This window comes from Marmota flaviventris, chromosome 6 (assembly GCF_047511675.1).
Source record: "Marmota flaviventris isolate mMarFla1 chromosome 6, mMarFla1.hap1, whole genome shotgun sequence".
Taxonomy (NCBI): Eukaryota; Metazoa; Chordata; class Mammalia; order Rodentia; family Sciuridae; genus Marmota; species Marmota flaviventris.
In genome coordinates, this window is record NC_092503.1 from 112,645,871 (window position 1) to 112,658,654 (window position 12,784).

The following is a 12,784-nucleotide window of genomic DNA, read 5'->3' on the forward strand; positions in this document are numbered from 1 at the left end:
TTGCTGAGGCTGGCTTTGAATCTGCCATCCTCCTGCCTCAGCCTCCTGGCCACTCAGGTATTTACCGGACCAACACTGACTGAGATGGTCCTGAGCCTCCTGCCTGCTCTCTTCCTGCAAGGGACCCAGGTCCTTGTCTGATGATCGTTTCTCGGTGTCCCTTTCCTCCTAGCTCCCTGCCTCCCCACTTCCTGGAGACCATACTTACACCTCCTGGAATGGAAGTCTGTACCCCCCAAAACTTACTGTGAAAACACACCATTGTGCCTGGGATGAGGTCACCGCATTGCTCTGGGGACATGACCAGGACTATGGGCATGGCTCCAAGGGCCCTGACCAGTTATAGGGAGCACAGAGAGAGAGAGACAAGAGGAAGTGCCTCTTAATTCACGGTTTTCTCGGCCTTCTCAGACCTCCTTCCAGCCAGAGCGCAGGGGCGAGAGGGAGTGGAGGGTGTGGAGCCGGCAGGCACAAGAAGTTGGGTCACAAGAGGGCGGATCCTCAGGGGCAGGACTGAGGTATGGAGGCCCAGAGACAGACTCTGCCGTTGGTGGCCCCCAATCCAGGCTAGGCCCCTGTGCCCACAGAACCCGCCTTCCCAGGCCAATAACTTCCCCAATCAAGGCACTGACCTTTCAGTGTGTCCAGCCCAGAGAGGCTGAGCAGGGTCAGCTTTAACTTCTGACTCCCTCTCCGCAGAGGCCTCCCGATTCTCTTCTCCTCCACCAACAGGGACAGGGTGGGTGGCATGGCGTGGGAAGGCCTGCGCCTGCTCATGCACCCTGTGGCCCTGGTGCTGCTGGTCCCAGGTGAGGTGGGAGGTGGTGAGCACAGAGCTGAGTGGAGGAAGGACAAGGGTGGGGCCCGGAGCGGGCTGGCTCTGTGACCACAGGACTGGCTCTGGGGACATGCTCTGAGTGCAGAAGTCCTTTCCTCTCCCCTTTCCCGGGCCGCGGTGTGAGTGGTGGGGTCTGGCCAGGGATCTGACGAACGGCTCCTCCTCTAGGCTCCTGGGGACTGACGGTCACACCTGAGGAGCTTCGTGAAGTGGTGGGAGGGACCCTGTTGGTGCAGTGCTGGTCCTCGCCCCAGGAAGGGCCCTACGTGCAGAAGACCTGGTGTCGGCAGAGGTCTCCTGGCAGGTGCACCAGGCTGGTCACCACCTCCCAGCCTCTGACAGCCGTTGAAAATGCTCAACACACAATCTGGGACCACCCCAAGGCTGGCTTCTTCATCGTCACCATGACTCAGTTGAGGGAGGAAGACTTGGGCATCTACTTGTGTGGAAGTTTCAACTCGTCCCAGAACCTGATCAACACCTTCAGAAACATCACCCTGGTGGTGTCTCCAGGTGAGCACTTTTCTCGAGGAAATGCCTCCTCCTCCAGGGACCTGGGGGGAAGATTTCTAATCCCTGTCCCATGCCTCTGTCACCCCCATTCCTGACAGGCCTTCTGCTCTGCTCTGGGGGAGCAAGGAGTCCTGTCCCCAGAGCTGGGTTTGCATCTCTGGTCTCCCTGCCAGTCCTGGACCCAGCTGGGGGAAGGCACATCCAGGGCTTGAGCGACAGGAGCCTGGGGTGTCTTTCTGACTCTCTTACACAGGCACATCAACAGCTGGGGTGTGCAGACCTGAGTGCAGGTCACTGCTGGCCTAAGGGGTCCCAAAGAACCATCTCTGGGCCCCTCGTTCCCCTCAACCGCTTGGGGCCAGAACTCATTTCCCTTCTGGGCTCCCACGCTGACCTCTACCTTTTCTTTATAGCCTCAGTCTCCTCTGTGGGGACTATAACCTGGCTCCCAACAATGACAGGTAGGTGTGGGGTCTCAGCCAGGGGAAGGAAGAGGGATGACCAGGCAACTTAGAGAGCCTCAAATTCAGGGAAGGAGGGACCAGGCAGGTGCTCCACCCTCCGGGTGGTCTGGGTTGGTAGATTCAGGGATTAAGACACAGGGATATCAACTCGCACTAGCTGATCCACTCATGAAAATAGCCGTGTTCTTCCACGACGGATGGGTGCCCCCGGAGGGAGTCCTGCACTGGAGACCTGCACCTGTGTGTCCCAGCCCCGCCCCTCACTTCCCACTAGCCTGTGGAGAGATTCTTCCCCTTTGGATTTGACTTCAGTGGTTTTAAAGATTTTAGGATCTGTTCACATAGACATTTTTCCCTCCTCAAGGAAGACATAAATGGCCAAAAAGAAAAAAATACTCAGCATTGTGATCATTAGGATAATGCAAATTAAAATTGTAATGAGATATCACCTCTCTCTCCAGTAAGAATGACTGTTATCAAAACAAGTGCTACTGAGGATGTGGAGAAAAGGGACCCCCTGCACAGCACTGGGGGCGGGGTGTAAATTAGTACAGCTGTTGTAGAAAATAGTATGAAGCTTCCTTTAACAATTAAAAAAATAGAACTTCCGGGCTGGGGAAATTCAAGTGGTAGGGTGCTTGCCTAGCACCTGGGAGGCACTGGGTTCAATAGTCAGCACCACATAAAAATAAAATAAAGATATTGTATCCACATAAAACTAAAAACTAAATTAAAAAATAGAACTTCCATACAGTCCAGCAATCCCACTACTTGCTATATATGCAAAGGAAATGAAATCAGTCTTTCAAAGAAACATCTGAACTCCCATGTTTACTTCAGCACTATTCAAAATAGCTAAGAAATGGAAACAAACTAAAGGTCTATTAACTGATGATTGGATAAAGACAACGTGGTACATATACATAATGAAATACTATTTGGCCATGAAAAGGACGAAATCCTGTCATTTGCAATGTGGATGTAACTGAAGGCTATTATTTTAAGTGAAATAATCCAGGCAGAGGGAGACAAGTACTATATATGATCTCATTCATATGTGGATTATTAAAAAGTTCATCTGATGGAAGTTGAGAGAGAGGTGGTTCCCAGAGGCTGGAGAGACTATGGGGAAAGGAGGGTTGGAGAACTCTGACTAATGGATATTAAGTTATAGTTAGGAGAACGAAGTTTTGGTGTTCTATTACACAATAGGGTGACAGTAGACAATGATAATGCACTGTTTTAAAACAAAGTTAGAAGAAAGGATTTTGAATGTTTTCACTATAAAGAAATGATAAGCATCTGAGGAGTAGACTTTGATTTTGAACATTATACACTGTACACATGTATTGAAACATCACGAGGCACTCCATAAATTTGTATGTTTTTAAATGTCAATTAAAAAAAAAAAAAAAAAGATCTCAGGCCCAGTTACTCCTGCCCTGAGGGACCCTGAGAAGCTGGTTCTGTCCCTTCTCTGCTTCCTCTTACGGTTCTTAGGATCTAATCTCACCCACAATTCTGGTTCTCTGAGAAGACACCATCTTCTTTGTGTCCTCCTTAGCTCTGATCACTTCTCCGGAGGGAACCTCCAGCCCTTCCGTCAATGGCTCTGAGCAGGGGTAAGTCTGGGGTCTCCCTGGGAGGGAAAGTCCTGGGAAAAGATGACCAGGGAGAGAGCTCTTGTGTCTTTGGAACCAGGGAGAGGAGACCCAAGAATTCTCCTCCTGCAGAGGAGTTCCCAAGACCCAGATGCACAGTTGGTAGAGAGGAATGGAGAGAAGGCGGCAGGTCATTAACTTAGGGGAAACTGCAGAAATGACAGTTAAACATGGATTTCTGGAACGAGATAAAATGAACCCCCTCAAAGCGGGAACTGGAGGCTGTGTTGGTATGTGTCGATGGTGGATACGGACAGTGGCTACATCCTGGGGGGCAGTGGTGGCTGGACATATCAGCTAGCAAAAGGTAAAAAGATCATTTTAAAACTCTGCTCTTGACCCTTGCCCTCAGGGTTATTGAGGCTACCATGGGCGTCCCTTCACTGAGATATAGGCTGTCACAGCCCTCAGGTGCCCTGGTGGACCTTGAGGCACAGCAAAAGCATAAGAGATTGATGGAAATAGATAATCAATCACCTGTAAACACTGACTCCCTAGCCCTCTCCTCCTCCTCCAAACTCCAAGACAGAAGGATAATGAATTAAGATGCATCGCTTAGCGAGTTCAAAGGTGAAACCCTAACCAGAGGGCAAGAATAGCAGCAAACGGGTGCCCGAGGCCCTGTGTTCTGGGGCTTAGCACTTTTGAAACTCACCAGGCTAAAGGATTTAGCTTTCAGTTCTCTGCAAGGCTGAATATCTGAGAACCCCCAAAGAATCTTAATTCACAAGCCAAAATAATTTGTCAGTTGAGAAGAACTACTACTTTACAAGAGGGCGAACACAAATAAAACCCATCCAAAGCACAACTGCAGGAACCAACAATACAACAACTCTCAGTAAATATGATCAGTCCACCTCAAGGGGTAGGAGAAGACATAAACTGCAAATCAAGGACAAAAACCATCAAAAAAAGCTAAATGGCAATACTATTCTGGAGAGTGAGTTGGAGTTGGGGTTGAGTTGGAGTTGGAGAAAAGTTGAGGAATTTTCACAGAAAGTTTTTGGAAAGGATGGGAAGATTTAAAAAAAATAATCAAAGAGAAGTTAAGAGACATGAAGGAGAAAAATAGACGTACTAACATGTAGGCATTAAGCCCTGTGAGTAGTGTCTAAGAGTAACACAATAAAAAGTAGATCTGTGAGTAAGACAAGATGGAAAGGGAGAAATATTTGAAGAAAGAATGAATATAAATTTCTCAGAATCATAGAAAAAGGAGAGATCTGAGATTGAAAGGAGGAGACATGCCCACAGACAGACACACACACCTCTAGATGCATTATGTGAAATGGGAGAGCATCAAAACCAGAAAATTCTGAAGGCATTCAGATCACCAACAAAGGAACAAGCATTAGATTCACATCAGACTTCCTAAGAGGAAAACTGGATGTAAGAAGACCATTGAGTAATGTTTTTTAAATATCGAAGAAAGAACATTGGATTTAGGATTTTGCATCCAGCCAAACCGTCATTCCAGTGTGAAGTCAGAAACTTCGGGACTTCCACCATCTGTGAAGGTTTGCCACACACAAAGATCCCCACTGAAAACGCTCTCGGAGGAAGTACTCTAAAATTTAGACAAGAACCCAAATCCAGAGATGCCGCAAGAGGTGACGAAGTGTGACCAAGCACATTGGTAAAGTTCCTTCCTTCCCTCCCTGCCTCCTTTCTCGCCCTTAAAGAAGGCAACGAGAACCAAAATAAAGAGGAAGGGAAACTACATCCGTGACAACTAAAAGTACCATTCCCGACAAGGTTGACATGGGGTGAGGCAGAGAGACCAGGAGGTCCCGGGAGGACGTTACCTACTTGTCTCAGGAGAGGCAAAATGTAGAGATAGTCACAAGTTCAAGGTTGCAATTGGAGAATGTTGACCCTTCAAACCAGCAAAATGACACTCTATCCAAAGGAAAGTAGAAAATCAACTTTAAAAAAAAAATCACACTAAATGGAAAAACAATGAAATAAGAAGGCAGAAATATGTTCTAATATAAATGTAAGTGGGTTAAACTTACAAAATAAGGACACAGACTGTCAGGCTCTTGAATTAAAAAAAAAATCCCACCAATATATTATCTGTAAGACATATTCTTACAAAAGAAAAGATTCTAAAAGCTTTTAAAAAGTTGGCTTACATGAAATAAAATATTGTGGTAATATTAATATTAATTATAATATTAATATTAATGAAAATAGAATTTAAGGTAAAATATTACGATACAAAGATATATAGCATATACTTATTACTATATATTACTATATACACATATAACATTTCTGTATATGATTAAAGATAAAAATAAACAACAAAGAGAAGAAAAAAGAAAATAACTACACAGTCTACAAAGATATTTTAATGAATAAATTCTTGTTTGAAATCCTAGGAGCAGACAGATTTCTAAGTTATAATAGTCTAAGGGTAACACAATAAAAAGTAGATTTGAGTATATTAGTACATATGAAAAAAATCTGAAACGTTAGATAAATAGTCTTCAAAGAAAATTTGAGATGATTTTGTAGATATCACCAGACTTTTAAGAAACACTTGATTTATATTTTATACAAGATGTTGCAGAAAATAGAAAAGAAGCCAAGCCTGCTCAGAACATTTGAAGATGCTAGTGTCATCTTAATATTAAAACTGGTTACAGGAAATAGAAGAAATCAAACTATCTGTTCACCATGAACATACAATCAAAATCAAGATAATCATTGCTGAGTGAATTCAATAGTGTAACGAAAAAGAATATGTGGATTATGATCAGGAGGGGTTTATTCCAGGACTGAAAGGATTGTTCAACTTTAGAAACTCTATCAATGTAAATGAACCAAATTAGTAAACTCTAGGGAAAAGATCAACTAATGTTGAAAAGGCCTTAGGAAAGGTTCAACATATTCTTTTTTTGGAGGCGGGTACTGGGGACTGAACTTAGGGGCACTCAAACACTGAACCACAGCCCCAGCCTTATTTTGCATTTTATTTAGAGACAGGGTCTCACTGAGTTGCTTAGCACCTTGCCTTTGCTGAGGCTGGCTTTGAACCTGCGATCCTCCTGCCTCAGCCTCCGAGCCACTGGGATTACAGGTATGTGTCACTGTGCCAGGCTGAAAAGGTTCAACATATTCTTGAGGAAAACTCTTAATTAAATAGAAATAGGAAGATAAAACTTGGTCATTGTATTTTATGACTATAATAAATGTTACTGAGTAGAGAAAGTATAAATGCAAATAAAGGATTTTTATAGATGCCACTAATGTTTAGTATAGTATTAGAGGTCCTGGCCACTGCTCCCAGGAAAGGAGGATAGGTAAGAGGAAAGAAGATTAGAGAAGTGTCAAAACTGTCAAATATGCAGATAGATGATGAAATCGTCTAACCTAGAAATAGGGAGAATCAATAAACTATTAGATTTCATGAAAGAGGCTGCCAGACGTAGTAAGACCAACTGACCCAAATCAAAAGTAATTATAAGAAAAAAAAAATCTTAGAAAAAATCTAATCAAAATAAGATACTAGCTGGTGCAGTGATACATACCATAATCCCAGCTGTTTGGAAGGCCAAGGCAGGAGCATCACAGGTTAAAAGCCAGCCTCAGCAATTTAATGAGGCCCTAAGCTACTTAATGAGACCCTATCTCAAAATTAAAAAAAAAAAAAAAAGGCTGGGGATGTAGCTCAGTGGTTAAGCAAGACCCTTGGGTTCAATCCCTGGTACCAAAAAAAAAAAAGATTCTATTCATTTCAGAAATAAAAGCTTTAAACTTTCTATAGAGAATTAATTTAACCAAGGTCTCTTTGGGGAACAATCTTTGATTGCTAATAAATGATGTGGGTGATCTGAGTGAAGAGAAATAATACATGATCTTGAATGAGACAATAATATTACAAAGATTTCTATTTCTTGCAAATTAAAAAAGTCCATAAGTGTGACTCCAAACTCAACTTTAGTTTAATTTTTAAAAAGAACTTGATAAATTTTCTCTAAAATTATACAGAAACATAAAGATACAGGACTTGCTAAGTCTACCATGAAAATGCAAAAATGGAGAACAGGCTCTATCCTACAAAATATTGTGATACTATTAATAGCAGCACAGTGCTTGGGTCAGAACTGATAAATGGCTAAAGAATTCCAGACAGATCTGCCTATATAAAGGGAACATACTTAAAATAAGGAGGTGATACAAACCAATGGAGCAAAGGGCCCATTATTTGGAAAACATCCTTGAAATAACTGGCAAAATCTATTTGAAAATGAAAAAAATGAACAAAAAAGTAGATTCCTACCCATATACAAAGACGAACTCTGGATGGATTCCAGTTGCATATACATGAAAAGTGAAATGATTAAGTTAATAGAAAAAAAATACTACAGATGAATATTTGGGTGATCTAGAGGTGAGGAAGGACTTCTACACAAAGCTTTAAATCACTACCCAATATATACATGAATCAAAATATCACATTGTACTTCATAAATGTGTACAACTATTACATGTCAATCAAAAAATAAAAATAAAAAATTGGGATCTAGGAAAAAAAAATTAAAAGCACAAACTATAAGGCAAAAATGAGGAATCAATTATTCAATGGAAAAACATCGTGAGAAAACTTCTCAAGCAGATAACAGACTGGGAAAAATATTAATTAAAAATGTCTCAAACGAATGTGGTAATAGTGTCTATAATATACAAAGACGGGCATCCCCAAGGAAAATGTCTAAGCACATTAAAGGCATTTATTAAAGAGGGAACGGCAGTAGGCATACAGTGATGTCCACACTTGTTAAAACATTCAAGAAACGTCAACCAGAACTTGCCATCTTGCACCTTTCAACTGGCAAAGTAAGGACCCTGTGAAGTACTGGGTGTTGCAAGAGATGTGGCCCCAGGAAGGCTGAGGCTGTGCTGCGAAGTGGAAGTGCTCCTGTCTCCCAGGCAGCCCCACCCAGGCCAGGGCGGATGCAGAGCATCTCTGAGATCAGGCAAAATATCACAGCTGAGGAAATGAGGCCCGGAGACTGTTTACAGGGCCTGACCAGCCACTTAGGATCAGAGATAAGGCAACGACTCAGGCCCCCTGATGTCTGGGTCCCAAGAGTCCCTCTCCATGGACCCTGCACTGGTACATGAGCTCTGATTCTGGGGCCTGCCTCCTCCCAGCGGTCTGCCTTTGTGGTCTGGCCACATTGCCTCTTGTTTCTGGGCCCTCCTATTGGCCCTGTCTGTCTGACCTGGTTAGGGAGCCTGCCCGCTCCCCTGGCTCTCTGGATCCCAGCAGCTGAGCTTTGACACCTGGCTCTTCTCTTTCCTTCCATCCAATAAGCCTGGGTTTCCTGTGATCAGGGCTCCTCTGCAGCTCAGAGACCCCTGTGGCCCCTGTCTGCACCCATGAGTCCTTTGTTCCTTCACAGTGAGTTCAGGGTGGATCCCTATGCACCTAATTAGGCTCTAGCCACAGGGATCCTAGCTCAGGGACAGAGGGACAAGGACGCCCTGCCCATGTTCTCTCCTCCTTCCCCCTCCTCCAGGGAGTCAGGCTCTTCCTCCTTCCCGGGCCCTGCGTCCCCTGAGCTCCTGCTCTCAGTGCAGTATGGACTCCTCCTGGCCAAGGGCCTGGTGCTCTTCATCCTGTGTGTGCTCCTGAGCTTCTGGCGACCCCGGGTGAGTGAGCTGGGTTTGGTTGGGTGGCCGTGGAGCCGGGCCAGCTTCTGTCCAATGGACGAAGATGGCCGGGGAAAGTCACAGCTGAGTCTAATTGAAATACTCATTATTTCTTAAAGAATGAACCTCAGGGAACGAGAGAGGCTTTCCTGGAGGCTCATGCCCTGGCCCTTCCCCAGTCTCTGTCTTCAGAGGGAGAAGAGCAGAGAATATTGGAGGCACTGGGGGAAAGAAGAGGAGGGCTGGAGGCAGGTAGAAGGGAGAAAGGCAGAAGGATTGGAGATCAGGGAACGGGACAGGTTAAGAGAAAGGGGCAGCCAAGAGGGGTAGGGAAGGATTCACTTTAATTTATGAGTTTCTTCCTCACCTTCTTTCCTCAGGGTCGTAGGACATGGCTGGGACAGTAATGATGGGGGTCTCTGATTCTGCTAGCACAGCCCAGGCCCCAGAACTTTGGGTCCATTCAGCCACATCTCTGGATACAGGAACAATACCTATTCCCTTCCCCTGGCCCCCTACTGGACACTCCCATGAGCATTGAACACCACAGCTCTGTGAGAAAAAGCCAGCAGGAGAAAACTTCCAGTCGCTGAATTCATCAGGGGTGACCCTCACCTTGGATTTGAGCACTTTATGATCCATTTTCCTGGCTCTGACCTCCCTCCAAGCTGACCAACCATGGGAAGTTTATCTGCCTCCCACTCTGTGCAAGGCTCAGCTGAGATCTTCCCCTACTCCACATGGGCTCCTCCTCTCCCAGGACTCCCTCCTTCAGTCTCCTTGCCCAGCTGGGCATCAGGATCCTTTGTGGACTCTGTTACTGGGAGAGCTGTTTGCTTCCTCGGGACCTTGGATCAAACCCTTGGGTTGAAATGTCTCGTGGCGACTGAGCAAGATGGCACACCTGTCTCCCTTGGCTTCCTCTCCTCTCACCCAGGTATCTTAAATGAGATAAAATGACTTAAATATAAATCATAAAATTGAAACTTCAAAGGCTGGGATCTGCAGACTGGAAACTGAAGAAGTCCTAGAAGGTGAAAAAAAAAACTCAGACGCAATTAAAATGCCCCAAATCTCCCCCAATGGGAGCCCAAATATTCATCCACAAAGAAGATCTGGCCACCAGGGTCTGATATTCTGTTGTTGGTCCTGTGAGGAATTCTCGTAGCCTGAAAGAGAAAACCAAGCCCTACAAACAAGATACCATCCATAGAACAACACAAGGCCAGCGTCATAGTTCAAACATTTAACATGCAGCACAGCCTGGGCACTGGCCACTCAGAATGGGTGTCCTCCATGAACAGCTACTGCATACTACCTGAATGCCAGCCATGGACAAGGACACCATCCAGAGAGCACAGAATATGAAACACAATGCATCTCCTTTTCCTTCTGTTTTGGGGTGTCAAGTATAGAAGTTTCCTCATCTGTAGCTTGGCTCACACCACATGACCATCACCTATCTGTGCAGACACCATTTTTGCTTCATTTGTTTAATTTAGTCTTTTTACCCCTTTTCCTATTTCACCTGCCTCCCCACCAAGGCAACCCCTCTGATGCATTTGGGATGGAAACTTGATTTTGAATGCATGTAAAATATGCAGTATTTTTTTTTCCTGTGACTGTATTTTTTAACTTGCACAAAAGCAATTGTGTTACTCCCTTTTCACGTGCTGATTTCACTGGTGGCTGGGTGCTTCCAATACCCAGGCACTGATTTTCAGTGCTGCAGCTTATTCTATGGAATGCGTCCCTCCTAGTGCATGCCAGATGGGTGTCCATCCATTGGACATGTGCAGTTTTGTTTTGGAGGGGCAGGTTACAAGGGATTGAATTCAGGGGCACTTGACCACTGAGCCACATTCCCAGCCCTATTTTATATTTTATTTAGAGACAGGGTCTCACTGAGTTGCTTAGCACCTCACTGGTGCTGAGGCTGAATTTGAACTCGCAATCCACCTGCCTCGGCCTCCCGAGCCACTGGGATTACAGGCGTGTGCCACCATGCCTGGCTCATGTGCAGTTTTTCCTTCGCTTTTCCGTGTTGCAAACACTCCTGTGATGGATCTCCTTCATCCTATTCTCTCATGTGAAACTTCCTTCAGGATTTATACCCAGGTGGGATCAACTGAGTTGCAGAATCTCAGACATCTAATTAATACTGCCAGCTTTGTTGCCTGAACCACAAATCTAGGTAACTAGAAATCATGTGCTTTTTTGGGAGTCTCTGAAGTACTTAGCACCACCTATGGCTTGGTCTTGCAGGGGAAAAACAAGTGGGAAGTGAGAATAAATGTAGCTAGCGATGGTCCATAGGGGTTAGATGTATGCTATCTCTACTTCTGTGCTTTGTTGGAAATTTGATAATAAAAGTAATATATAGGGGCTGGGGTTGTGGCTCAGTGGTAGAGCACATGCCTTGCACGTGTGAGGCACTGGGTTCCATCCTCAGCACCACATAAAAATAAAATAAAGGTATTTTGTGTTCGTCTACAACTTAAAAAAATTTTTTTTTAAAAAGTAATACATAAACATAAGCACTCATGCACTAAATCCACCACTCTGGTTTTCAGTTGTATATTGCTGAACTTAATCCTTCCTTGATTTATTAAATTTATACAAATTGGGACAAATTACACAGTACAGAAATAATGAGAATCACTTAAAGAACTTTAGCAAAGGGATAAAAGAGAAATAAATAAAAATACACCTTTATGAATTCAGATGCTAAGAGATACACTTTGTAACTTTTTACCTTTCCATCTGTGGCCTCAAAATTGTCTTAATTCTTTTCACTACCATTTTCAAACTTGTGGTAAGTTCCATGTCTTAACATCTAAAAGTGTTATTTTTATTTAAATTTTTCCACATATTATTACTTTTTACATTACGTATCTTCTTTTTAGCTCTAATGTTGTTATGGAAAATTCTGATATTCATTTTATTTTTCTTGGTCTTAATTGATTCATTTTATCTCTCTGGAAACTTTTATAATTTTTTTCCTTTGAAATTATTACAAAGTGTCTTAATGTAGGGTATTTAATTATTCATCCTATTTGGAATTCTCTGAATACATTAAATATATTATACATTAAATGTCATATATTTCTTTAATTCTGTATTATTAATTTTAGTATTATTTGTGAAGTAGTTCCTCCCCTTCATGTACTCTTTTTTTTTCCCTTACTCTGGAACTTCTTTGAGGAGATACTGACATTTCTGATCCTATTCTCCACAATTTAAATTTCTCTTACATTTGCCCATCACTTTCTTCCTTCCCACTGTCTCTGGGGAGTGCTCCTTGACTCTGTCTTTCCATCCCCAATTTTTCTTCCTGCTGGTCATTGCATTTATGAATTTCCTTATTTCAACAATTTTCCTTTTCATAATCTATATCTCTAATTTTTTTCATAATTTCTTGTTCATGTTTGTTATTTTTCTCTCTGAGAATATTGATTGTGCTTACTTTTTCATTTTCTCATGACTTTGGTTTCCTCTGTAGCAGATAGCTCAGTTTGTTCTCTATAAGATATTTGCTGGTAGAGTAGCTTGCCCAGCATGCACAGGCCCTGCGTTCAATTCCCAGTATTGAAAAAAAAAAAAAAAAAGAAAAGAAAAGAGGAAAAAAATTTGTTCATATTATT

The 12,784-nt window shown here is 43.4% G+C and overlaps 1 protein-coding gene across 3 annotated transcripts; it reads left to right on the forward strand.

Moving 5' to 3' along the window:
• The first annotated feature begins 534 nt into the window (after positions 1–534).
• LOC114099407 (trem-like transcript 4 protein) lies at positions 535–11,863 on the forward strand. Of its 3 annotated transcripts, XM_027943726.2 has the most exons (6): positions 535–809; positions 1,007–1,351; positions 1,765–1,812; positions 3,380–3,437; positions 9,008–9,140; positions 9,521–11,863. In XM_027943726.2, the coding sequence occupies exons 1-6, from the start codon at positions 749–751 to the stop codon at positions 9,545–9,547; spliced, it is 672 nt and encodes a 223-aa protein (XP_027799527.1). In that variant the 5' UTR covers positions 535–748; the 3' UTR covers positions 9,548–11,863. The 3 variants fall into 3 exon arrangements, with proteins under 3 accessions (XP_027799527.1, XP_027799528.1, XP_071469519.1); XM_027943727.2 differs by lacking the exon at positions 1,765–1,812; XM_071613418.1 differs by lacking the exons at positions 9,008–9,140; positions 9,521–11,863 and adding an exon at positions 6,462–8,030.
• The last annotated feature ends 921 nt before the right edge of the window (positions 11,864–12,784 follow it).

Excerpts from the sequence above, each read along its gene's own strand:
- LOC114099407 (XM_027943726.2), top strand. The coding sequence starts at position 749 with ATGGCGTGGGAAGGCCTGCGCCTGCTCATGCACCCTGTGGCCCTGGTG. Across the intron at positions 1,352-1,764 it reads CACCCTGGTGGTGTCTCCAG|CCTCAGTCTCCTCTGTGGGG; the intron begins GTGAGCACTTTT and ends TTTTCTTTATAG. Across the intron at positions 3,438-9,007 it reads GTCAATGGCTCTGAGCAGGG|GGAGTCAGGCTCTTCCTCCT; the intron begins GTAAGTCTGGGG and ends CCCCTCCTCCAG.